At 32.4% G+C, this 25,878-nt stretch overlaps 3 protein-coding genes across 5 annotated transcripts in view; 1 reads left to right on the top strand and 2 right to left on the bottom strand.

Moving 5' to 3' along the window:
* The window catches only part of LOC132744578 (GATA zinc finger domain-containing protein 7-like), a 19,899-nt gene extending 15,059 nt beyond the window's left edge, over window positions 1-4,840 (top strand). For both annotated transcript variants that reach the window (XM_060733335.1, XM_060733334.1), the window contains 2 exons: window positions 2,104-2,787; window positions 4,495-4,840. In XM_060733335.1, the coding sequence (XP_060589318.1) occupies window positions 2,104-2,787; window positions 4,495-4,534 (724 nt within the window). In that variant the 3' untranslated portion in view covers window positions 4,535-4,840. The remainder of the gene's footprint in view (window positions 1-2,103; window positions 2,788-4,494) is intronic.
* On the bottom strand, window positions 4,718-13,587 carry LOC132744581 (zinc finger CCCH domain-containing protein 13-like). 2 transcript variants are annotated; one of them, XM_060733337.1, is made up of 4 exons: window positions 12,733-13,587; window positions 9,460-10,799; window positions 8,344-8,405; window positions 4,718-7,312 (listed from the first exon to the last, which is right to left on the bottom strand). In XM_060733337.1, exons 2-4 carry the CDS (start codon window positions 10,786-10,788, stop codon window positions 7,231-7,233), a joined length of 1,473 nt encoding a protein of 490 aa, XP_060589320.1. In that variant the 5' UTR covers window positions 10,789-10,799; window positions 12,733-13,587; the 3' UTR covers window positions 4,718-7,230. The 2 variants fall into 2 exon arrangements, with proteins under 2 accessions (XP_060589320.1, XP_060589321.1); XM_060733338.1 differs by having other exon boundaries at window positions 9,469-10,799.
* Window positions 13,522-25,878, bottom strand: LOC132744582 (uncharacterized). The gene is made up of 7 exons (XM_060733340.1): window positions 25,802-25,878; window positions 23,996-24,113; window positions 14,965-15,197; window positions 14,811-14,833; window positions 14,500-14,598; window positions 13,779-13,863; window positions 13,522-13,684 (listed from the first exon to the last, which is right to left on the bottom strand). The coding sequence occupies exons 1-7, from the start codon at window positions 25,876-25,878 to the stop codon at window positions 13,522-13,524; spliced, it is 798 nt and encodes a 265-aa protein (XP_060589323.1).

Raw genomic sequence — 25,878 nt, 5'->3', positions numbered from 1 at the left:
ATCATCGTTATACGTAAAGTATAAAAAATATAAATTGTAGATATTATTTATAATAATATTATCCATGATATTTTTGTAAGGAAAAAAGAAGGCAGTTTATAAACTACATTTATTATTTAAAAAAAAACTTTAAAGCGGAAAAGTCATTTTTCGTCATGAAACGCAACAATTTTGACTGAAGAAAATGCTGTAAATTTGTACTCATTATTTATAATGTATTATTATTCCTCGTGTTTAATTATTCATAATGTATAATTATTCATCAAGTATTGTCATTTTTCATCACGAATCATTATTCATCAAGCATCATTATTCATAAACTATTAACATATTTTATCAGGAATCAGTTTTCATTATGAACCATTATTCATCATGAATCATTACTCATAAAGTATGATCATTTTTCATCATGAATCATTATTCATCATGTATCATTATTCGTCATGTTTCATTATTTATAATGTATAATTATTCATAAATTATTGTCATGTTTCATCATGAATCATTATTCACCACGTATCATTATTCATAAACTATTAACATATTTTATCATGAATCATTTTTCATCATGAACCATTATTCATCACGTATCATTATTCATAAACTATTATAATTTTTCATCATGAATTATTATTCATCATTTATCATCATTTATCATTTATTAATTATTATCATTTTTATCATGTAACATTATTCACCATGTGTGAAGAATTGAGTAAAACTTGCCACCATATTTATCTCCGTAACTTCATCTTTCGTAAATCACAAATAAGGGTTAATATTTAAATATCCATGTGTTTGCTTACTCCCTTGTGCATAGTAATCAGAGGCATGAATATATATTTTTACTTATATATCATTTAAAGGATACTAATTTCTTACCCAATACTATATATGACATCATTTTATACATCTGGTAAAAATATTATGCAGAATTGTATCTGCTTCAAGTAACCAATGTGAGAGTGCTACTAACGTGTGCCACTTCTATATACTGACATTAAAGTAATATTAAGTAAATTTTTATCAATTTTTTCCCAATCTGAATTATTAAAATATCTGCATTTATGGATTTTGCAATATTCCGGTATTATAACGTCAAGCAGCCAACAGCATAAAACCTGTTTGAAATTCACGGTTATATAAACCAGCCCGACATATACTGGATCTGTGCACACATGTGAAAACTTGCTTGCCGTACACACACGCGCGCACATGTAGGCTGATTTGACCTATATGAACTGTTTGTATAGCCACAGACGTACAGGCTGCCGTCATTTCTACCGGTTTAATAGACATAGAGGTACATGCTGCCAGGACCTAAACTAATTGCATGGACAAAGACGTGCACTGTGGCATAATCTGTACTGTTTGTATGGACATTAACGTACAGGTTGCCCGGGCATGAACTAATTGTATAGACACAGGCGTACAATACTGGCTGAATGGATCTGAACGCGCAAGCAGCCCTGATATACTTTTTATATGGATACGGATGTCAACGTTGTTCTGGCTTATTCTTACTAGGACACGGGCGTGTATACTAGCCTGGATGTATAAATAGGGACTTGCAGGCTGCCCTGCCATATACCAATTGATTTGATACATACAAGCAACTGTTCCGGTCCTTTGTACCGGTAGTTGATCGAAACCGCATAAAGGCTATTTGACAATAATAAGGACAATCAAATTTTGGGAAAGAAAATTTAATAATTACGCTACCTTTTCGAACAGTTTAGAGGCGCATGCTTAACATTCAAATAAATTTAAAATAATTTAAGGTAATGTATTGAACATAAATTAATGCATGTGAATAAAATACGTCAAGATGTGACAAGTTTAAAGGAATACCGCACACATACATTGCATCGCATTGACACATGAACATTAGGAACAATTAACAATTAATTATTCATTTATGGCGCAATAATTAATTTTCAATGATTAAGAATGCATCGTAGTAACTATTCACGGGGAAGAAATGTTAATAATTTCCCAATTACCGTCATGCATTAATTTAATCCTTTGCTGGTAGTATTGAATCTTAAGGTGGTAGACATGTATAAGGAAATATTATCTAGCTTTATGGGATTTGTTTTTCAGTAACGAAGACAAAGATTGTAATGGTGAGTGTCCGTGTCCTGCTGCAGGTCAAGCTGCGTATGATCCCCAGCCCAACCAGTATGCCCAGGAACCAGCCCCCTATGATCCACAGCCGCCGGCGTATAATAATCAAGCTGCGTCCTACGACCCAGCTCCATACGAACCACAACCGGCCCAACACGGTAATCAACATGCTGCATACGATCCACATCAAACACAGTACGCCTACGATCCCGCACCGGCACACTACGATCCTGCCCCGGCACACTACGATCCCGCCCCGGGACACTACGATCCGGCACCGGCACACTACGATCCGGCACCGTCACACTACGATCCAGCACCGGCGCAATACGGTACCCAAGCGGGCCATTATGATCCGGCACCTGCGCAATACGGTACCCAACCGGGACCTTACGATCCAGCACCGGCGCAATACGGTACCCAGCCAGGACCTTACGATCCAGCACCGGCCGCAAATAATAATCAACCACCCCCATATAACCCCCACCAATATGACCATCAGCCTGGGGTCAAACGTCGTTACAGAACTAATCCGAATAATTTTAATGCTGAACCTAGTAACCAGCCACCAAGCACGTGCGAATGTGTACGTACTGACGTAGATCCGGTATGTTCAGTACATGGCGAAACTCTTTGGTATGGCTGCGATGCAATTTGCAGGTATGTTTGTTTCACATTAAAGCAGAGGCGTTGTAGTACCAGTAATAACTTCGTGGTCGATATGTGATCTATTTTGATCGGAAGTGTCTGCCTTTCTGATTTTTATTGTATAATATTGCGCATATGACCTTCCATTGATTTAGCTTAACTATAAATTTTAAAAATTTCGCGTTCCTATTACACAAAGTTACTTCACATAGTGTCAAGACTATTTATTGAAACGTTTCAAGAGCGCGCTGTAACATTACAAAACATTCGTTCCGCAAATCGTACTTGTGTAGACGCTTTGCGTTGCATTTCGTACATGGGTAAGATTTGCGGCGAGTGTAACGTTTAGCTGCATATCTGTTTTCTTATTCTGTATAATTTTTATTCAAAGATTTCACGATACTGACATATATTTTTTTCTGGTCTTGATTATGAGTTTAAAAAAAAGAAATATGCTTGAATTTAAATTGTTAATAGACCTTAAACGGTAACAATTTCATCCAACACGCTTGTAAAAATTGTAAATTAACAGCAAAAAGTAGCATGTGTCAACGAAGTTGATGAAAAAATTTGTTCTGACTGACAGACGAACAGATGGACTAACGTACAGGTGGACTGGCACGATGTTGTGTAAAAGGAAGGACAAGTTTTATATACGGACGGATAGTATGTCTGAGTTGAAATTCGTTATCAATATCCCGACGTTTTGTAGTACGAAAGTTTTGAAGTGTTACAGTGCCTGATAAAATATAAAAATTTACATCCTTAATGGATGAAAAGTCATTCGACGTAGCAACTCTGTGTTACATGTGAAAACCATAATTTCAGTACCGAGAAAAAAAAATGAGTAGTTTGAATAGATGCCAAAATAACTTTGAAATGCTATAAACTATTTTATATGTTTAAACTCCCTTTGAATGAACCATTTAATTTTAATTCAAATTCAAATCTATTATTGGACTATATATAGCGCTGTGATTCCAAGACATTACATATTAAGAAGTGTTTATCTATTTGCAAAAAAAAAAAACAACACAACAACGAAAAAACGATCAGTATCTACTAACTGCCAGATTTAAATATTGACAAATCGGAAATGATGCACGTCAAATTGACGTGTAGACCTTCCGACAGTTTCATCAACATAAACGTCATGGATGATAATGACGTAAGAGTCCGTCTTCTGACCTAACCCGATATGTGACATATTCATCAACATTTTATATGTAATACATCCGTTATGAAATAGAGAATGATGAGCATTTTATGTTAAAATTATTTATGAACCGGTGATGAATTACGTTTCAAATCCTATTTTGGTCACTGGTCTTTAGTTAAACAGAGACTGCAAATAATAAATGAGTCTGCATTTTTGCTATGGAGCAAGACCCTAGGTGCCTCCCTTCCGTTTAAAAATATCTTTCCTAAGCTAGTTTCTTTAACAGCTTCTTTACGTAAACAATTATACGTTCTAAGCAAAATTTGTGTTATAAATATTCCTAGCTTGCACAAGGATCCAACTAGGTGTCGCTCTAGGCCATTCCTGACGCAATATATTCATTTTCGTAAGGACTATATAGTATGTATTACATGTAGTGGCTTTAGAAGCCCATTCTTTTTTTCATGTCATTATCAGAGATTTTTTCGACAAAATGTAGCTTGTTAGACTTATAAATACTCATGTGTTTCATTTTTTTTGTATTTTCTTTTACATTACAGAGGGGTCACCATTGCCTGTTCGTCCGAGTGTCCGTGCTAGACAAAGTGACGTGTATATCTACTGTACGGGAGATGGTTACCTGTTACATATCAGTGCTCAATATCTGGAATGGGATTAGTCACGAAAAAAGGGGGACTTTTCGAGTGGCAATAACATTTTTGATGTTTCATGTATCACTAATCACGTTGATTATTCTGCTGTCTGTTTTTATTGGATGTGCGATCGGATAGGCAACATTCGGATATTATTTATTTTACAAACAATATATTTTTATTGTATTTATCTGCTGTCGTCAAGGTTCAATGAAAGACAGATAAACAAAATCTAATAAATATAATTCTGAAATTTAATTTTTATTAATAAAAAGGAGTTTTTCATACTATTTGTATAAAATTTCTGACGACTTGTGTATATCCTTTGCACAATTTACATAAAACCTATATTGGACGAGACGATAGTCGAACTTATATAGGTTTTTCAACTGTGTACGAGTCCAATAGACTCAGTATTGTGCTCATTAATGTATAATGTCCTGTTTATATCAAATCATCAATTTCAAAGGGGCAAACTCGTGAGATTAAAGAAAACACAAAAATTAAGCAGTTTTTTTGTATTATGTAAAAACTATGTTTTTAAATTACACTGTACAATATGGATTTGATATGGAATGCTTGAACTTGAAAATGGAAAATATATATGGGGTTCAATATGGATAAGATATGGATTTTGTAGAGCCTGAAATAAAAAAGAAAGCTAAATCGATAAGATCAGATTCAATTTATATTTAAGATCACATTAAGCAAAAGTCGGAAGCTCAATGGTTATATTTGTGAGACTAAAAACTGTTGGAGCACCACACTAAATACCGTATTCCGTATATACCGAACAAGGCGCTTGAATGCTAAAAAAATGCTAAAATATCGACTTTTCAACCAACGGAATGAACTTTAAAACGTCTAATTCATCTTTTCACACCGATTTATATTCGCCAATGAATGGAAAGAAAATGTTTATACTGGTTGGGGGAAAAAGTGATATTTTTCTAGTTTGTGATCATGATTTCTGCAAACGTCTGCAGGTACAATGTACTCATCCAACACTGTAGCCAGTTAAATCCTACTTATATTAGGTTGAGAAATAATTGTAAATAGAACACACAGGTTATGACAATTATGCTGACTGCTCAAATCTTGTTAAAGATGCTTCTCGACTTTATTGTCATATTACTCGTCAATATCAAACAGTAATAATTACAATATAACATGGAAAATATCATTTACTTACTTATCTATTACTAGGAATAGATTACTCCGAGTAAAACATTCTTAAAAAGAGATCGCGTTAACTTCTTAATATTTGTTTTTAACATGCTTTAAATCTATTGAATTAATTGCCAAAAACTCTTATCATTATAAGACATGGAAAGAAAATTACGACAATGCCTGTTGTTATTCTATTCTTTACAATATAGTTATGCATGTTATAGGTGAATTGTTATATGCATATTTAGTAAATTATGTTCGATTGATACAATATTAAAACTGTCTACATTATAAAGACTGCCTCACTTTTTTAAAAAAAAATAGGCGTTTTCGTTACATTCTGAACGATATTTATAGACATTTCTGTTTGCCACGGAAGTTATTGATTATTTTCCAATAGTGAAATCAACTTTGAACACAATTGTGGCAAAATGTCAAATTATTTCTATTTTTACCTGTTCACTGAGCATTTACAATTTGATGGGCATGCTGTCACTTGAAGAGAGGTTATAGTTAAATCATATACTATATAATTTAAATATCAATGATCAATTATCGTCTGCGCTCTTATGTTATACTATTTCAGGAAAAAATACATGTATATGCATTCATTCAATATGGCTTTATGGCGATCTCCGTCAATAGATGGTACGAACAAGCGACAAAAAATTCGGGAATAAATACCTGCACGCATTCTTAAATTTGCAGTCGAACTGAAAATTAACAACAGCGATTTCAAGTTTTTGTTAAAAAAATCTACAATGTATTAAAAAATGAACGTAAAAAGACCCCTACACACAAAATAGAACCCAATACAGACTAAGTCTAAGCAAACAAGTGGACAACATATGTATTAGTGAAGTTGATATAGATTTTAACAAGCAATTGCATATCATTTTGACGCCATGTTTGGTTCCCGGATTACTATTCTTACAACTGCGAATCCCAGGAGGAAAAGTGAAAACAGTTGTGACACTTGAGTGACAAGTTAGAGTTTAACAAAACGGGAAGTCTATTTTTGTATCTGACTCATCAACATGCATTTAGCCCACTTATTGTTGTATGATTCATTCGTTATGTCACTTTATGCAACTTCAATTAACCTGGCACTTTTTGAATGGCATGTTGTTTAAAACAGATAACAACTCAAACACCACGACAATGCTTCTACTCTTTTACTAGTAAGTTTGATTTACAAAATGTGTAAAAGCGCAATGTACTTTTCGTTGGTAAGTTTGATTTACAAAATGTGTAAAAGCGCAATGTACTTTTCCTTGGTAAGTTTGCTTTACAAAATGTGTAAAAGCGCAATGTACTTTTCTTAATAAGTTTGATTTACAAAATGCTTAGTTTAAGCGCCATGTGCGCAATTACAGTTTGGTCAAATTTTATATAAGCTTTAATCGTTTTAAAATCTTGCAGTATGGGTCGATGTGTCTAACGCCGGTTTGGGTTTCTTCTAAAAATTATACTCTACGCCTGCTTTTGCCAGATCTTTCGTCCGAGAATTCCTACGAAACCTACAACTATTGCTCTGGTTATCCCAATTCCATCCCTAGAAAGTAAATAATGGAATGAAATTACATTTGTCAAGCATATAAAAGTATAATCATCATACGACATTTTGTAAACTAACTACACGGATTTTCTAGAAACAGCCGATTTTCCTGTGAGATTTGAAATCATTCTAAACTGGTGTACAGAGTTTATCATGAGTGAGACCAAAAAAAAGGTGTTGGAGCACCACACTAAATACCGTGTGGCATATACCGGCCAATACGCTTGAACTATTAAATGCCAAAATCACGCCTTTTCACCCGCGGAAATGCACTATAAGATGTCTAATTCATTTTCTACATCGATTTATATGTGGTATTGAATGAAAAATGAAAGAATCGTTGAAAAAAAAACAACAACAAGTTAACAACATAAAGACATATTTTTCGATTTTGTGATCACCATTTCTACAAGCGTCTAGAGCTACTGTTGCAACACTAATGAATTAAATCCGTTTATACATAACGAAGTAACGATTAAAACAAACTATTATTCCAAACCCGATCAAGCAAAATATGGACATGAGAATCGTAATGGTATTTTTTAACAAACAACCGGCTAACTTTTCGTACATGTAGTATCTTTTACCAAACAACCGGCCTACTTTTCGTACATGTAGTATCTTTTACCAAACAACCGGCCTACTTTTCGTACATTTAGTATCTTTTACCAAACAACCGGCCTACTTTTCGTACATGTAGTATTTTTTACCAAACAACCGGCCTACTTTTCGTGCATAATTATAAAAGTAAATATCAGGCATTTTATCATAAAAAAAAACATTGTTAAAATTGCATATTATAGAATGACAAAAATAACAAATAATTGTTGATATCATCAATCGGTACAACAGAAGAAATATAGATTGATATACATAGCAACCTCTCTAAAGCGACCCTCTGTTCAGCAATCACCTCTTTACAACAACAGTATCAATTTAACCACTCTAGAGCTATACCTCTCAGCAACGACCAAAGTCTGAGTCTCCAGCAGGGTATTGCTCTACAGAAGTTGTTTTACTGTACTTACATGTTCCATCCGTGTTCAAATGATGAGTCTTGTTTGTAACCCATTCCTCTCACAGCATTAATCTAGCAAAATTAGCAGAAAAAGAGCATATTTTATCAGTGAATTTTTTTAGAGATATAACGTAAAACATTGCGCATCGCTTGATTTTAAAGATGAGCAATCATTTTATTTTCTTCGTTTAAAATTCCGTAACGCTTAAAGTTTATCAATCAAAACGTAGAAATTACACTTCGTTCGTTTGGACACTTTGATTCAAAGAAACTGTCATAGCATTAAAATCTACTTCGTTAAAGGAAAACAACATTTGCATGAAAATTTCACTTCGTCGTCCGAAAAACTGATGTTTTATTGAAAGGGAAACAACCATTACTTGAAAATTTACTTCGCCATTGCTAAAGCCTAGATGTTATTGTAAAGTTGAAGACGTATAACGCTTAAATTTACTTCGTTGTTGCCGATGCTTGGTACTCTTTACCGACAATATACTTTTTCTTGGCATTTCTAAAATTAATATTTATAGATGAACTGTCATTATTAGCAAACATTCTTTAACTCCACCAAAAAATGATGTCTGAGCTGATATGTACCACTTTATTCACAGTGAGCACATTTATATTAAATTCTTGACATCACTCTTTTGGAATATGTACACATGAAATCTCTTTCATCTATCTTTTTATGCAAACTCTTTAAATCAGAAAGATTTTACTCACGTAAATCATTCTTATATTACAAACATAATGCATAATTCATGTAATTAAAGACGTAATTATGTGTCTCTAAATGCAATGAAGCCGGTACTAAATGGTAGACACTTGCACCCATATATATTGCGTAAATATTACACGTTTGAAACCCACTCCCTGCAAGGAAAGTTTAATATAATACCTTGCATTAAACATGTAATTTAAGCGTTATTGCATTTATGCCCGACATCACCATTTGTCAAATTTTGCAGGTTATATTAAAGCACTTACTTTAAAATACTCAAGTTTTAGATGAAGAGTCGGTTATTCTGTGCATTATAATCAAGATGGCGTTAAAATATAACATAAAAACAAAATGTAATAGACAAACATATTTAAAAACAAAATATAATATAAAATAATATCTTACTTTGCTCACCTCTCGATTGTTGTATGTGCGTATTTGTCTGTTGTTGTCCCTCATATAATTTTCACCGTCATACCGACGCACATCTCGCCTATCTCTTTTGTTGCTGATCAAGCGCCGAACATCGTCTAGTCTTGCAATCTGGGACATTTCACGACTGACAGCAGACTGTGCCTTAACTTTAGATCTCGCTGATATTTCTCTTTTTCTAACATATCTCATATTATCGACACTTCTGTCGCTTGGTTTGGTTCCCGCGTTTACAATTCTTCTGGATTCCCGCCGAACGACATCAATTTCACGATTTTCTCTTTCATTAGATAGTTCATGCCGCTCTCTGATAACTATTCTATCATCGTGACTTGATCGAAATTGATTACCTTGTTTAAGTTCTCGAGTGTGACGGATTCTTATGTCTGAAGATTCACGATTGTCTCTTCGATCACGTCTGTTATCAATATTTCTAAATGAACGCCTACTCTTGTCGTCTTGGCGAATTTCTCTGCTCTCTTGTCTCGAATTTCGTATGACGTTATTTGACTGTAAATCGTTTCGGTAAGTTTGGCCATTTCTTCTTTCAACATCGCGAACTTTCCTGGAAGTTGTAAGCGCGTCGCGGTTTTCCCGCCTTTCAAATAACTGGCTATTTCTCTGGTTAACACGTCTTGTATTCGACTGCATATTGTCAATGTTGTTTCGTCTTAGTTCTTCACTATTCCGGCTTTCACGATTTCCACATGTCAAGGTGCGACGCTCTCGCCGATTGCGGGCTTGAAGGTTCAAACGTCTTAGGGCCGTCTGTCTATCTATAGAACCAAGTCGTCTGCGACCTTCATTTCTGATATGTTCTCCACGCACTTCTCTTCTAGTTCTTATTTCTCTGTCGAGGTTGAAAGAATGTCTCCTGTTTAATGTATCGCGTCTGTTATCAGTTCTACGTATGTCTTGGAATTTGGCATACCGTCTGCTTGCATCTTGCACAATTCTTCTCTCGGAATGTCTACTAGAGGCAATGACAGTGTGTCTAGATGACGACGAAGGTGTTGTGTCTTTGTAGTATGACGCTTCTTCAACAATGTCATCCAAATCACTGCTTCGGACTTCTTTACCGTCACTGGCCTTTACAGGTAATGAATCTACAATGCATTCTACATTGTATTTCTCTAAATCTAATTTTAGATCATTGATATTTAATGTGCTGAGAGAAGAGTTATAATTTTCTTGTTTGACGCATTTGTCACCTTTGTCGCCTGCCTGATCTGAGCGTGTACCTTTCAGAAGAAGCATGCACAATGACGTCACCATGACGTAAAAATGGGTTGTGCGTCTCATTTTAAAGAGTTCTGAAAAGAGAAATAAATATAGAAACATAATTATATAAGAAGGAAAAAAAAGAAACGAAAGAAAAATAGATAAAAAGAAATTATCTAGAACGGAAATTTTTTAGGCACAAGAAAAAAACTGATTGATCAAGCTCGAAAAGCTATGTTTTCTGTGTTAACAAAGTCTCGGAAACTTTCTTTACCATTTGATATACAATTGAGTTTATTTGATGCAATGGTGGCTCCTATTATTTTATATGGATCCGAGGTCTGGGGAGTAGAAAATGTATAAATAATTGATCGTTTCCAATTGAAATATATTAAATTAGTTTTCGGACTGAAGCAATCTACCCCATCATGTATGGTTTAAGGCGAGCTAGGAATATTGCCTTTGTCTTTGCAAATTAAGTCAAGAGTTCTGAACTATTGGGGCAAATTGATTAATGATAAAAAGATAAAATTTGTTCTATGCTGTATTGCATGTCAAAGAAACTTTACTCTGATTTTGATGTGGATTTTCCTTGGTTGAAATTTGTGCATACTTCTTTAGATTCTCTCGGTCTGTCAAGTTATTGGATTTTTAAAACAGTTAGTTCTGTCCCACATTTTAAGAAAATTATTTCTGCTAGAATTAAGGATCAGTTTATTCAAGATTGGCAATCTTCTATTCATGAATCCAGTAAATGTTTGAATTATAGAATTTTTAAAACTCAATTTGGTTTTGAAAAATACTTTAACATTTTACCATCAGATTTAGCAATAGCGTTTTTCAAATTTAGATGTATGAACCACAAAATGCCTTCGAAACAGGTAGATTTTTTAATTTGGATAGAAGTCTAAGAGTGTGCTGTTTATGTTCTGATAATTTGTTAGGTGATGAATTTCATTATTTATTTCACTGTTCCTATTTTCAACACCTGAGAAAGACATATTTAGACAATTCATTTTTTCATAGACCTAACATTATTAATTTTTTTAAATTTAATGAATAGTGAAAGCAAAAATGTTTTATTCAATCTAGCTATATTCTGTAAGAAAATAATCTTTGTGCTTAATAATACATATTGATATAATTTTTTTTTTCATTTTGATCTCATTCTCCGATTCTAAATTGTTAAGTATAAATATGTTATATTTTTATTCTATTTTTTTTTTCTCTTTTTTATGTACATAATTATGTTCATAACATTGCCATTCCAATTATGTATCACTTTACTTTGTTTTGTAAACATTTGTTATATTGTTGTTTTCTCACATGCCCAGTTGGGCCTTGAGATATCAATAAAAACTTAAAACTTGAGAAAAAAAAGAACATTTCCAGAAAGGTTACATGTTCTTAGAACGACATCTTTATCTTATTTTTTTTTTAAACTGTATTAGCTTTTCATACAATAGACCGTCTTGTGAATTTTTGTTTGTTTGTTTTGTGAATTTTTGTTTGTTTGTTTTATTCCTTTAATTTGGAAAAGTTGTAGATTTTATCTATTCTTAACACTTTTTATCTATCTTGTAGAAAAAAGTAATACAATTATTTGGATTTTCTACAAAATATGATCACGATCAATTGGCTTATTTTTTAAATTTGTGACAAAGGAAATAGTTCTACCTTCAGAATAAGCTATATATATTAATTTCCGATCTGTTAATTGAAGTCAGTATTATAAATTATGCTAGCTATTTCATTATAACAAATTTATTTCATAATATAATAAAACATAGGTTGTAATTACTTATCAAGAACAAAAAATAACACAAAAAAATACAAAAAAATATGTAAAATAAAACTACATTCAGGCTATAATCAAAGAGCGAATGATTAAATGAATTATAAATATATCAAAACTTAAATTTATTAAAAAATATATCACCTTTTGTCTCAGTTATATAATAAATGTCACATATGTGCAAAATAACTTCTAGATTTAATAATAATCAAGATTACTGAACTTCTTACCTGTCGAAGGAACCAATTTAAGAGATATCCAGACACAACTGATTCTGTCGAAAAGAAACAAGGACCAGCTTTATATCCCGCAATTACAAATATCATTTTCACACTTGAGAAACAACAGGAATTGGATATTTTATTCGATTATTCTATCTCATTCGTTGTAATTGAATTCTTTCTTTTTGATGAATGAGACTTGAAGATAAAACCTTATTTTTCTATTATATTCTGATATAGTCCCCTATATCTGTTCTTATTTTCCATATACCATATTACGGGTAATTATTTGGATATTAACCAATCACCGCCGGGTATATATGCTATAACTTAAATATTCCATCAGTGTGACATATAAATGATTGCCATGTGAAATTAAGGAGCTGCAAAAAAAATAATTGAATTTATGCAACATTTTTCATCCGACGTTCATTTATTTCTTACGACGATTTTATCTTGACCAGAACGAATCGTTTTGAGTGCTGAATACACTACAACACAAACTCGCTATGTTAACTTTGGCAGCGAAACTTTTGTATTTTGCTTTTACATACACAATTGACTATTTAAATTGCACTGAAGTGTCCATAGATATATTAAATTTAATTTTAGTTCGTAAAAATGCTGTTAAAGGTTTTATCTTTTATGTTCATAATATGTTACATATATAAATATACACATCAAATTTTTATCAATAAATGATTTTCCATAACCACACATTGATTATAAATTCATTTGGGATTATATTCGTCCTCAATCTTGACTTTATTACAAAATCAACAAAAAAGAATCAAATAACTATTCTCCAACCATAAACCGTCTAATTTTCTTCCCTCTTTCAGTTTTAGGGACTTCCCCAGATATCCATGCGTATTTTGAAGCTGGTGGTTTCTTTCCATAGACCTCGGCCACCTCACGTATCAAACTAGGATAATTTCCACAGCATAGACCAATATATTGACTTCACACAAAGCATATAATTATGTTGATATGTTTTAAACTCTACACACTACAGGTTGTCACAATATGGATATATAGTGTCATTAAAAAAAAACTGGCATTTTTTTTTAAAGAAACGAACAAGACCATCCGTTGTATAGTCCGGAATATGTGCCGCCATTGTGATCACCGCCAGACAACCTGATCTCAAAAGGTAAATAAGAAGTAAATGTACTACAGTGTATGTCTTTTTTGCATATGTTTTTAATTAAAAGATCTTACTTTTGATCAGGAAAGTGATTTGCTGACTGTATTGTCGTCGTATTGAACTTGTCTAACGCTTCTTTTTGCATAGATTGATATCTAATGTGTTTTTTTCCAGGTGTTTTTATTGATGAATCATAAAGCATTAGGTAAATGTAATCCAGAATATTTTATTGCACCCAAAAAATTGATGATTGTGGTGTCCGGAACATGGCAGTAAGTTATACAGTTGATCAAGTTACATTTGATTAACCAGATCACACTTCAGCTACCGCCTCTTTCCTAGGCAGGTTGTTAACTTGTTTGTCAGTACTTGTTGCCTTCACATTCGCAAGGAACTGGTAACTTCTGTTCATGCCAGAGAAGAGGTATAGTGTGAATGACCGTAAAAGGATTCCATGATCAATGACAACGAAAGTGACATGCATTGTCTGGGAATCGAGTCTAGGTCGCCCGATTCACACTACAACGCTCTACCTGTAACATTACCATTTACAAATTCTCTTATAGCCCTCAGTTGGACAAATACAAGTTATACAAACACTTCTTAAAGGACTCTTGAGTTGATCTTACCTTTCCCGTATTCCTTTATAGCCCTCAAGGCGAGCTGTGCCTCACCGTAGGAATCAAATGACTCTCCAATTATATAATCTACCCCTCCTTCACTTGCTCCTGACATTTATAAAAGTGCATTTCCATAACTAAAATATCATTAAGCAAATATTTTCTTTTACGCAGAATATTTAGTCCGGGAAATGACGAAGTGGCTTGTCAGCATTCAGAGATGAGTTAGTCAAGTGGTTAAAATGTGTGTCTTCGTTTGAGATGCCATGATTGAATTTTCCTATTTGGAAGTGTTCCTTAATTTATTCCTGGAAACAAACGCGAGATTGGTACAATCTTCAAGCTTTCATTAAATTATACTTAAATAAATTTGTTTACTTATACTAACACAATTTTAGCACATCAAATGATGTTTTAAAGATCTATTTTCTTATCCAATCGTATTATATTCAAATTGCAAGTTTTTGTTAAAACGTCAATATATTTATATCACGTGATGAAAATGACGTCACCTTGAATATTTCATATATCGTTTGATGACTTTCCTTGTCGTCCTTAGAATACAAAGGTGTGTCAGACAGACCTCCTGCAATCAGTTTACCGTACTTGTCAGCAACTCGCCGTGCAATAGTAAGTGCATCCCTGTTAAGTTTTTCTGATTCGTCTTCACGTCCTTGCAGCTTCATAAATGCTCGGTGTCCAATATACTGTCAATTTATAGATAGTAATATAATTAATTAATATAATTATGTAAGGAAACGCATGGACGTACTGCCATAGGGACAGCATATGACGTCCCTATTATTTTCGGCGTATTTGCCATATGGACGGCTTTTGCCGTTTCTATAATAATAATAATAATAATAATAATAACAATCAATTATCATAGTATTGCAAGCAATCCATAAGTCCCCTACCGGTTAGAACCCCAGCAACATTCTGATGGGCCATTGGCCATTCAACCAGTGAATGAATGACATGAATGAACTTAAATCTTTTGAGTTCTAAGTTTGTCTATATCACAGTAATGTGTTAAGTTTCCATACCTAGTAAGGAAATTATGTTTATACAACCCAGTCATATTATTATGATGTGGGAATTTGAAGTAAATCCTATAAGGAATGAAGAAGTTGGAGTGAAAAATACCAATTTCTCGAAAAAAATCTAAGTTCAAGGGGGACATAATTCTGGAAATAGTCTTGCTAGAGTATTTAACCTTCTCAAAAATGTTGAGTGATAATAAGATACATATATATGAAGTTTGAAGTAGATACAGAAGTTGGAGTGAAAAATACCAATTTCTCGAAAAAAATCTAAGTTTAAGGGGGACATAATTCTGAAAATAGTCTTGCTAGAGTATTTAACCTTCTCAAAAATGTTGAGTGATAATAAGATACATATATATGAAGTTTGAAGTAGATACATTAGGAAATAAAGAAGTTATTTAAAAAAGACAACATTTTTTTTTCATAAAAATTCTAAGTTCAAGGGAGGTAATACTGATAATTTTTGTGCTAGAGTTGTAAACCTTGTCACATATGATGTGGGTGATGACCAGAAACTTATATTTAAAGTTTGAAGTAAACACCTTTAGAAATAAAGAACTTATAGTGAAAAAGCTGAAAAATTTAAATCAGAAATCTTGAAATTCAGGCTATTTGTTGCCATAGCAACCAGAATTTTCAACATAGGAAGAAAAGAAAAAGATGTGCATAATCTCCAGACTCCCATCTACCCATATTTCAAGTTTCATAAAAATATTTTCAGTACTTTTTGAGTTATCACTGGATCCAGTTTATGTGTTAAATTTGCCATATTTTTAGACTATTTGTTGCCATAGCAACCAGAATTTTCAACATAGGAAGAAGAAAAAAAAGACGTGCATAATCTCCATACTGCCATCTATCCATATATCAAGTTTCATAAAAATATTTTCAGTACTTTTCAAGTTATCGCGGGATCCAATTTTGTGGACGGACGGACTGACGGACTGACAGACATACGGACGGACGGACGGACGGACAGACGGACGGAGGGTAAACCTAAAGTCCCCTCCGAATAAACCGGTAGAGGACTAATTATAATAATTATAATAATGATAATAATAATAATAAATATATAGATAATTATACCATCGACAATAATTATCATATACTATCAGATTTGGAAACATATATAATTATTATAATACTAATAACAAATAATAATAATTATATTAATTGATAATATAGTAATTTCTTAGAAAACCTTCTGGCAAATAGGTGATCAATAAATAAATAACCCTCTGGCAGCAAAAGGGTTAAAATAGAAAAAACGGAATCCTAAAAGAACGGTCGATACGACAAAATTGAAAATGTTACAGGATCGGTTTGAGCCTGTTCATGGACGGTACCAGGAAGTGAAGGTTAAGGTTACCGTGCACGGCCTCGAGCAACAGCTTAATCAGAATTCAACACTTAGAAATGAAAATGGTGAAAGTTTCAAGTCATCCGGCGAATATTATTAATTATCTTTATAAGGGTATGATTTTTTTTATATATTACTGCTTAATAAAACAGTAGAAAATATGTATGCCGACACATGATTTAATCGTGTTAACTAAGCAAAATCTTCAGACTCCGTGTTATATGTGCTCCGTTTTGCATAAACATTACAAGTGTAATTTTGGGGTATCTCTTCAGGGGTATCAATATATACAAAATCTTCTCTTCAGGTTCGATCATATGCAGTTTATTGACAAACCAAATGTTTACATTATTTACAACAGCTCATCTGACATATTCACAAAGTATACCGGTACATCTTGTAAACCAAGTTACCAACCATCAGTCTACGTAATCATATAAGCATGTCAACAAGGTAGGCACTGAAATAGTAAATAGTAGCAATCCTTACCAAATGATTGGAGATTCTTATAAGTCATATAAAGAGTTATCCCTCTTTTATATCGTTCATAATAAATAAACATTTTACCTGGAGTAGGTAAATACCCAAACTAACTCATGGTTCAAATCCACAGATATTTATACATCTCCAATTATATCAATAACATAGTTCATAGCTAAGTTCATAGTTCTTAATCATAGCAGTCCATTACTCAATGAAACAGTGGTCCCTGTACTTACATTTAGTTGTAACAATGCAAAAGTTATTAGAATTCAATAATTCATCAAAGTACCTAATATATTTAAAACATTACTCTCATAGAAATAAAATATCAACTTACAGATCTGTAGGATCTTTAACCTTTTACACAAATAAGATATACGCCATCATCCACACAAATCCACACAAATGAATCTCACCGAGTGCTGCTGTGAAGAACAATGCATTAATTATTATATACATGCAAATTAGTTGAGATAAGTAAAGATAGAATAATTAGAATAAAAATATTTTTGCTTGTTGAGAGTAAGTACAGTTACTGTAATTTAGTGTTGTGTATAAAGTTAAAATATCACTTGTAGCTTTTATATAATTACCTTCATATCATTTATTTATATTACCATTAGAGTAACTCTACCAAGTTATTTGAAACTTGAATAATGCACCTTAAGACTATTTCAACATAATTAAGTGATTCAATTTCCATGTGATATGTCTGTGCTTGATAAACATTTAAGGGAAGATAATTGATTTATAAATTAATACTTCTGTATATACTGCAATTGTGTACCTTTTGTCACTGACAAAAACATTGAACAAAACAAAGTAGATATTAAGAACTATGAAAAAGGTAACATTTTTTAACAGAATGTTAAGATGGCGTGACCACCAGGTCATATTTATTGTCAACAATCATGCTTTGTAGCGAACTCTGTTAAAGCGGACTTCTGGTTATTGGGAACAACTTGTTTTGGTCCAAATCTTGCTGCTCTTCTTTATTTGATAAATAAAACATTATCATAGCGAACAATTTATAATGAATAAATGCTTATAAGGACCTCATATCTTAGCGAAAATTGAAGAAAATTACATATTTACAACTTCAAACAAAAGACAAGCTTTTCATAGATCTGATATTTTCTACTGACTGTATTTCATTGGCATGCATTAAAAGTGGTTGAATAAACTTAAAAGAACTTCTATACACACCGTTTAAATGAATATAAAAAAGCATTTAATCAATAAGTCAATGATATTTGCAGATTGTAGTCACCCCGTTCACAAAGACACCAATCAATGCATGAAAAAGATGTTTGTAGCTGTAAAAAACAAAACTAAACACCCACAACAAAAACCAATCAAAAAAGGTATAGAAAACATGGCATGAAGAATGACAGTTAAACATATCTGTTACTGACGACAGAAATCTGTATATGCAAATCATGCATGTTCAAGCATTACATACACGAGTAGTTACACGTAAAAGATTTTCCTCTTCATTTTATGTGGCTTTATTTTGAAAATAGATTTTGTTTGGTTGTCTAGAAACGCTTCTTATATAAAGAACAAGTTTCTGATTCGCATGCAAGGAATTCCTGATCATTATAAGGATACAGTTGGAAGATCCAAGCGAGTTTGTTATTAGCAGACATTGATTTTTATTCAAAATTTGTTTCTATAAAAAAGTAAAATACGAACAAATTCGTTTAGAGTACATGTTTATGTTAAGAAATGTACACAATTCAAGATATGCATAGCCCTGAAAATTTTCAGATTATTTCTAACAAGTTAAATATGCAGCTAAGTCGAGTAAAAAATATTGATATGTATGCTTTCAAAACTATTTCGTTTTTAAAACCAACTATTGTCCCTATTTAGATTCATTAAAATATCTTTAGACTTTACACTCATCAAAGTCAATTTTAAAACGATGTCTTCTATACATTATATTGACAAATACGTTGTTGTATTTCATAGGGATTTTAGGAGGAAAATAAGAAGAACAAGATGTATAATCCTTACGTATATGAGGAGAGAGTTTTGGATTCATAACAAACACTTTATCTTAAACTGTATCGCCTGACTATCATAGTTTTTCTATTGAAAATGTGTCAGAGTTACAACGTATACCCTTGGATGTGCAAGTGTCATACAAAATATGTAACATGTGATGAAAATATTTAGCAACAATTTGACGCCTTTAGTCAAGCGATCTTGAACAGTGACAATAATTAACGATTTATTTTTACTAAGAAATACATTTAACAGTTCTCTGTATCTCAGACATTCTAGTCAGTTTTATATTGTGTGATCTAAGAATTCACAATGACAATATGCGTATATCTCGTATAAGAAAATGGCTGGAAATTAAAAGTGTATCCTTACAAAGGTGATACTTTTAAAAGGTAAAGCAATACGTTGGAGCGTGGGCCGCATTGTGTTACCTATAAGTCGTATAATTTGTTATCTATAATCAAATTACATGATACCATGCTGGTTATTTAACATGTTTGTTCAGCAATGGCGTATTAATTACCAGGAAAATATTTCGGAGTCCATGAAGTATTCTATATTTAAACACTGTTGTCCATGACTTACTGGGACAACCCTCGATATTACGAAAAAGAAGAAATAGAGGATATTTGTTTGTTTGTGTGTAAGATGAAATTTTATTTCATCGAGTGGGCTTTAAAAACAGTATTCTCACGAGTGGCGTAGCCACGAGTGAGAATACTGTTTTTAAAGTTCACGAGATGAAATAAAATTACATCTTACACAACAAACAGACAAATTTTCTTTTTATTTTATGCTTAAAAACAAGTTAAAACGAAATTTCCATAACTTTAACGTTAATATTAAAACTATATCCCCCATTGAGAGCCCCATTTAGTCTGAATTTCTCTTTAAAAACAAGAAGTCTTGAGCTGAAAAATAAGTCCGCCAATCAACATTAAATGACGGTGATTTTTATTCATTTTATTAAAAAAATATGAATGATCACTTGTTTTAAATAATAAAGACAAACAATTCTTGTAGGGGAAAAAGTCCAACCATCCATCCATATTTCTGTTACTTACTGCGAATTTATATTAGACCCGGCTTTGTAAATTTTAAGCGGCAGCCATTTTTTAAAGTTGTGTATTTCATGGGATGAAAATAATTGTGTAAGATTCAGAGGGATATAATTTGGATTTGTTAGTCGTACACCTTTTTAAAAGAAAGAAAACTTATTTGAGGATTGTAACAGACAAAAAATAAGTGTTGACAGATGTGAAAACATTCAGAAAAGGAGCTAGGAAAATGGAAAACTTGGAAGCTTGCTCAAGAACGCTGGGTTGTTTTACTTATTTTTCGAGTGATGGCTGTCAATGCTTTTCAATTTTTCATAAAGCATACGGCAGTTATTGCTCGTAGGATACTTTAATATGCCCAAATGTCATCAAGAGCAGTTTTGCATGGGGAAGGAATGTATTTTTCAGACTAAAAATGAAACAAAAAAATTTAGAGACGAAATTTTGTGATTGGAATTTGAATGAATAGATCTAGAAGTAAGTTTTCTTCTTTTTATTACTTTTGACATTAAGTTATTTATCAATTTCAGCTTTGCTTTTTCTTTAAACAGCCTGACATTGTCAGAATTGTCAGCAAAAATAAAATTGAGGTACCACATGGGAAAAGTCTTAAAAAAGTAGTTTCGTCATTAAAAAGAGTGAAATTATATTTTGATAATTTTCACTGTGAAATTACCAAATATAATTTTCACGGATAAATCAGTAATCCACTGAAAAGCATAAAATAAATGGCATTTATTAATTGATTTTATCAATAAAAAATTTGAAACTGATCAATTGTAGTTTGTGCAACCTATGCCAAATCTAGAGGAAATGTCGGTGCAGCTATATTAAATTGATTTTAGTTTCTCTCGTCATTTTTATGTTAATATTATATATTTTCAGACTGGAATTGAAATAATAATTTCGACATCTTAGGATTTGTTTTTAAATATTTAATTCTTATAATTTCTTGTTTTAGGTCTGGTAGAATCGTTAACGTCTACTCATTCCTGTAATTATAGAGCACCAGAGCACCTCAAACAAAGCAGGACAGTCATCTTCAGCTGATATTGCGGTACATCTTTACAAAACATCAAAGCGCTAAGATTTAATGTTTCCTTTAAGAACACTACAAAGTAAACAATAGAAAGTTACACATTTTGTTTTGGCTCGTAACCAACTAACATAAATTTAAACGATACGGCTCCAGTACTGTTTTTTGTACAATAACATGTCGCTGATAAACTTTTCTTCAAATTTAATCATTCGTAGATTATATTTCGGTAAGTAATCTAAATGATTTATGATATCAATAAAAAATATATATTGGACGATGTTTAAAAATATTTAATTATCACTTACAATATCTTTTTTGTTTTGATTTTTTTTTCTTTTTTTTTTATTTTCTTATTTTTGTTGTGTTTCTTTCATAGAATATCGGCATCCCTGGAAGCAGTTTATCTAAAAGGGATAAGAATGGAAATATAATATATACTTTGATCCCGAAGCTGAAAAAAAACACTGATAAAATGTGTACATTATCAGATTCTGAGTTGGTGGACAAACAGCCAAACCTGGTTGATGCAGACGAACATATAATTAATATAGGCCATATAAGCAAAATCTGTATTCATGGCAATTAAAACATTTCGCATTTTTACCACATTGTTATAGTATTCGAAACGGAATATTGGTGGTTGAAAAGAATTCCAAAGGCATCACCATTCAACAAAATAAACATCACTGGGCTGTTCGTAGTAATTATAGACGCAAAGCCAGGTATGAATGTACTCTAACTTATAAAAGAGGACAAAGGAAAAAAGACAACGAAAGAACTAAAAGAATAGCTTTACTAAGACAATTAACTAATAACAAAAAGTATGATTTTATCTCCAACAACTGAAAACATTTTGCGAAAGCTGTCTTTGACCATGTGGCCGTAACAGAATATTTGTAATATGCCCTTTGTTAATGTGTGCATCTTTATGTCTATATTGCTATGTAAACATAGTAATCATATTTCAATATTTACTGTCATATGAGGAAACAAACATCGCATTAAATCAATAAATTGGAAACATCATTTGTATAAAAAAATCAAAATCAGAAGACCATGGATTGACTTTGCAAAGTTATATGGGGAAAGGTTAATCCGCTCCATTTTTACCAATTTTGTTTTAATTATAAACTTTTCGAAGCAAATGACGTTTTAGAAAATGGCAATTACAATTCTATTGATGGTCATTTTAATTCTTTCTAGTGTCAGTGAAACTTGATTGTCCATTTGAATTCCGATGCAAAATATACTTAAAAATATTGTCCTAACTCCAATGAATTCGACGACTGCCATTTACAATGTAATGATTGGTGCAAAAATCGAGGAAAACTGTTTCAATCACTTTAGAATAAATTATACATGTAGTAAGAGAAATAGTGAAGGAGCTAAATATATTACGGTTGATTTGTATAAGAGTATCATCGCTCATTTCTGAGCACTGGCAGTATTGTGCAGTATTTGACATTCAACCTTTCATTGTTTAAATAAATCTTTCCAAGATCAAATACGAATATTTCAAAACAGATTATTTAAAAAACAAAGCGTGACATTAGAAGATATATAAAAAACTAGCTTTATTTGCAGTGAAGAAACTCATTTCATTACATCATTAAACTCTGACAGTCAGAATCATATCTGTCGAAAATGCTTTAAAATTATTAGCAGTACTTATTATGCATTTAAACTGATTTTGTATTTCTGACAGGCTGTGTGTTCCGAATTTCGAAGTAATGTGACAACAGTAAAGTGTGTTTAATGCTTGCATAGATTGGAGCCAATGGCAGCAGTAACAAAATATCAGGATACCAGTCGAATAGATATGTTGTGCTTGTGAAGTTTTTTTCAGTTATAAATTGTTTTATAAACATAATCTGCCACTATGTATAAAAGGATTCATTTGAGGTATGTGTATCTACGGGCATATTTCGACTAACTTAACAGTTGACATATGAGCTCAAATTGCTAGCATAACTTTATAACGATTACTCATGGACGGAACAGAAACAATGAAACGTTCATCAGTAGGTTTTTTCTTATCCCTGTTTTGAAAGTAATAAATTAAAATGCCATCAAGTAGATGAAAATAATCTGTTTCGTTCTACGTTTTGGATCATGTATTTTGTTTTCAGCTAAACATTCATAAATGTAGTTTAAGTCCAAGCACTGCTTTTAAAGTTTAATTAGATCAAACAAAGGCTCCCCAGCTGTATTGTCTGATTGTTGCTGTGAAGAATCGACTTCAGCCAACAGACATTTGCTCCTCCGTCATATTCAATATTTGCTTCAAGTCATTCGCTATGTTCAGTCTAAACAAAGTACGATGATGGAGTTTCTTCCACCAAACTTACCCCTCTCAAACTTTTTAATTAGCCTGGACAATGCTAGCATGAGAACTTGTATGTTTCGGTTTAGGAAGATAACGTTTCACGTTTCAAAGTGTTTTAAAAGGTGTTCATTTTTCTGAAGAACTGTTGTCTTACAAAGCCATAAAAGAGTGTTTACTGTTTACCAGTCCTTCATAGCCAGTGTCTGTCTCTCCTGATCTTTTAGAGGTTTCGGTTTCATGGGTGTAACGAGATAATGCATCTGCATTATAGTTCTCCCCTTTGCGATAAACGAATTCATATCTGTTACAGCCAAAGCAAAATATATCATCTCGAAATCCTACCATTCATAAAGTTATTCAAAGAATTAAGCGTTTTTAATGCTATATGGTAAGTTACAAAAGTGAATTACATAACAGTTGTTGACAAATATGCTTTATACGCCTTAATTCCCTCAACAATAGCCAAATATTCCTATTATTTGTATGATTTTTTTTCAGCTGCCTGTAAAGCTCTACTATTCTATACAATTATCCTTTAATCAAAAACCTTAACCGGACCTAGAAGCATCGCATGTCACTGTAAAAGGTTTCTCCATGTCAGGCAAAGCAAGTAATGGTGCTGTTGTAAGTGCAATCTTAGTGCTTGTAAGGCTTCGTACAGTCTTCATCTTCAGACGAAGTAAAGGGTTTTTAATAATTAAAAAACAAACAAATTTATTTACCTAAAATGAATTTTTATACTGCATTTAATTTGTCAGACCATGTTAGCTTACAACACCTTTTTGAGTAATATGGGTGCAATTAAATTTTGTTGTTTTTTTTTTCAAATTTTCTAGAGCCTGCTTCTATGCCAGCGTAACTGATAACAAGACCTAAATAATGCAATTTCTCTTGAGTTAATAAGCATTTATTTGGTGAAAGTTTCAGACCAGCTTTTGTAAGGCATTTAAGCATTTCTGCAATATGGTCTAAGTTCTCTTGAATAAATACTGAGGATTGTCACCAGGGAGTAAATGAATGATTAACTAATACAAGACACTTAATCACCCGTGTCAGATGATGTGATTGACAGAAACAACAACATTATTTCTTAGTATCACCACAGAAAAATTGGCTTTAACTTAAGCTTCTTTAGCTTTATTTGGCTTTAACTTCAGTGTTATCGGTATTGTTTATAGCGAAATATTTCCTTCTGTTATTCTTTGAAGCACGATTACATCAAAGTCAATTTATAACATTGCGCCCATCTACTAGTTTGATAGACTCACACCTGCAGATAGGCGCAAAACCGTAACAGAAATTTACCTGATTATTATTGCGACCAGTCTTACATTAATATTTGAAGTGATTTTTAGACCACCTAAATTACAAGTTTTATAAATGCTACATATTGCTCTTAAATATAAATAAGAAGTGCAAATACCTCCAAAACGTGAACATGCTTCCCTTTCCTAAATGAACTGAGGTTGTTGTACTGTTGGTGATGTGCATGATGAGAACTGTAATTCCTACAAAGGATGTTGCTGTTGTTGTTTTGTCATAACAGTTGTTAATTGTGCAACTGATTTTGTTGAAATGTACACTGAATTTGTAAAGGAATTACTTGAAGAAGCTACTGGTGCTGTGTGTCTTACATTTGTTAATTGATTCGCAAGATTGTTAACTTCTGACAAAAACTTTGGTCTATGAGTTAAAATCGCAGAACTTACACTATGATGTAGACCATTAAATGCCATCTGGACTTGTAGGTCTTCAGTTATTTCAGTTTTGAAAGTTTCTGCCTCTAATCGCGATAGAAATTTTCAAAATTTCCAGCTTCATACTGAAAATGTTTAGATACACAGGGTTTCTTTTGAATAGTTTCAATTCATAAAGTGTTGTTGAAGACGGTGACTGGTTTTCAATATAGAGTCTAGCAATTTTTTTCAAAATATAAAGCAGGTTCAGAAAAAGCTTGTCACTCCCCTAAAATTCGTACACGCACAGTACTGGTCGAAACGTCTAAGAAAATCTGTATCTTTACCACATTCTCCCTTGAATGGTACTAAACGAAGGGTTCCAGCCAT

The sequence above is a fragment of the Ruditapes philippinarum genome, unplaced genomic scaffold (assembly GCF_026571515.1).
Source record: "Ruditapes philippinarum isolate M1 unplaced genomic scaffold, ASM2657151v2 ctg3921_1_1_1_1, whole genome shotgun sequence".
NCBI lineage: Eukaryota > Metazoa > Mollusca > Bivalvia > Venerida > Veneridae > Ruditapes > Ruditapes philippinarum.
The sequence above is the reverse complement of the archived record's forward strand: the minus strand, read 5'-3'. Positions and strand labels throughout refer to the sequence as shown.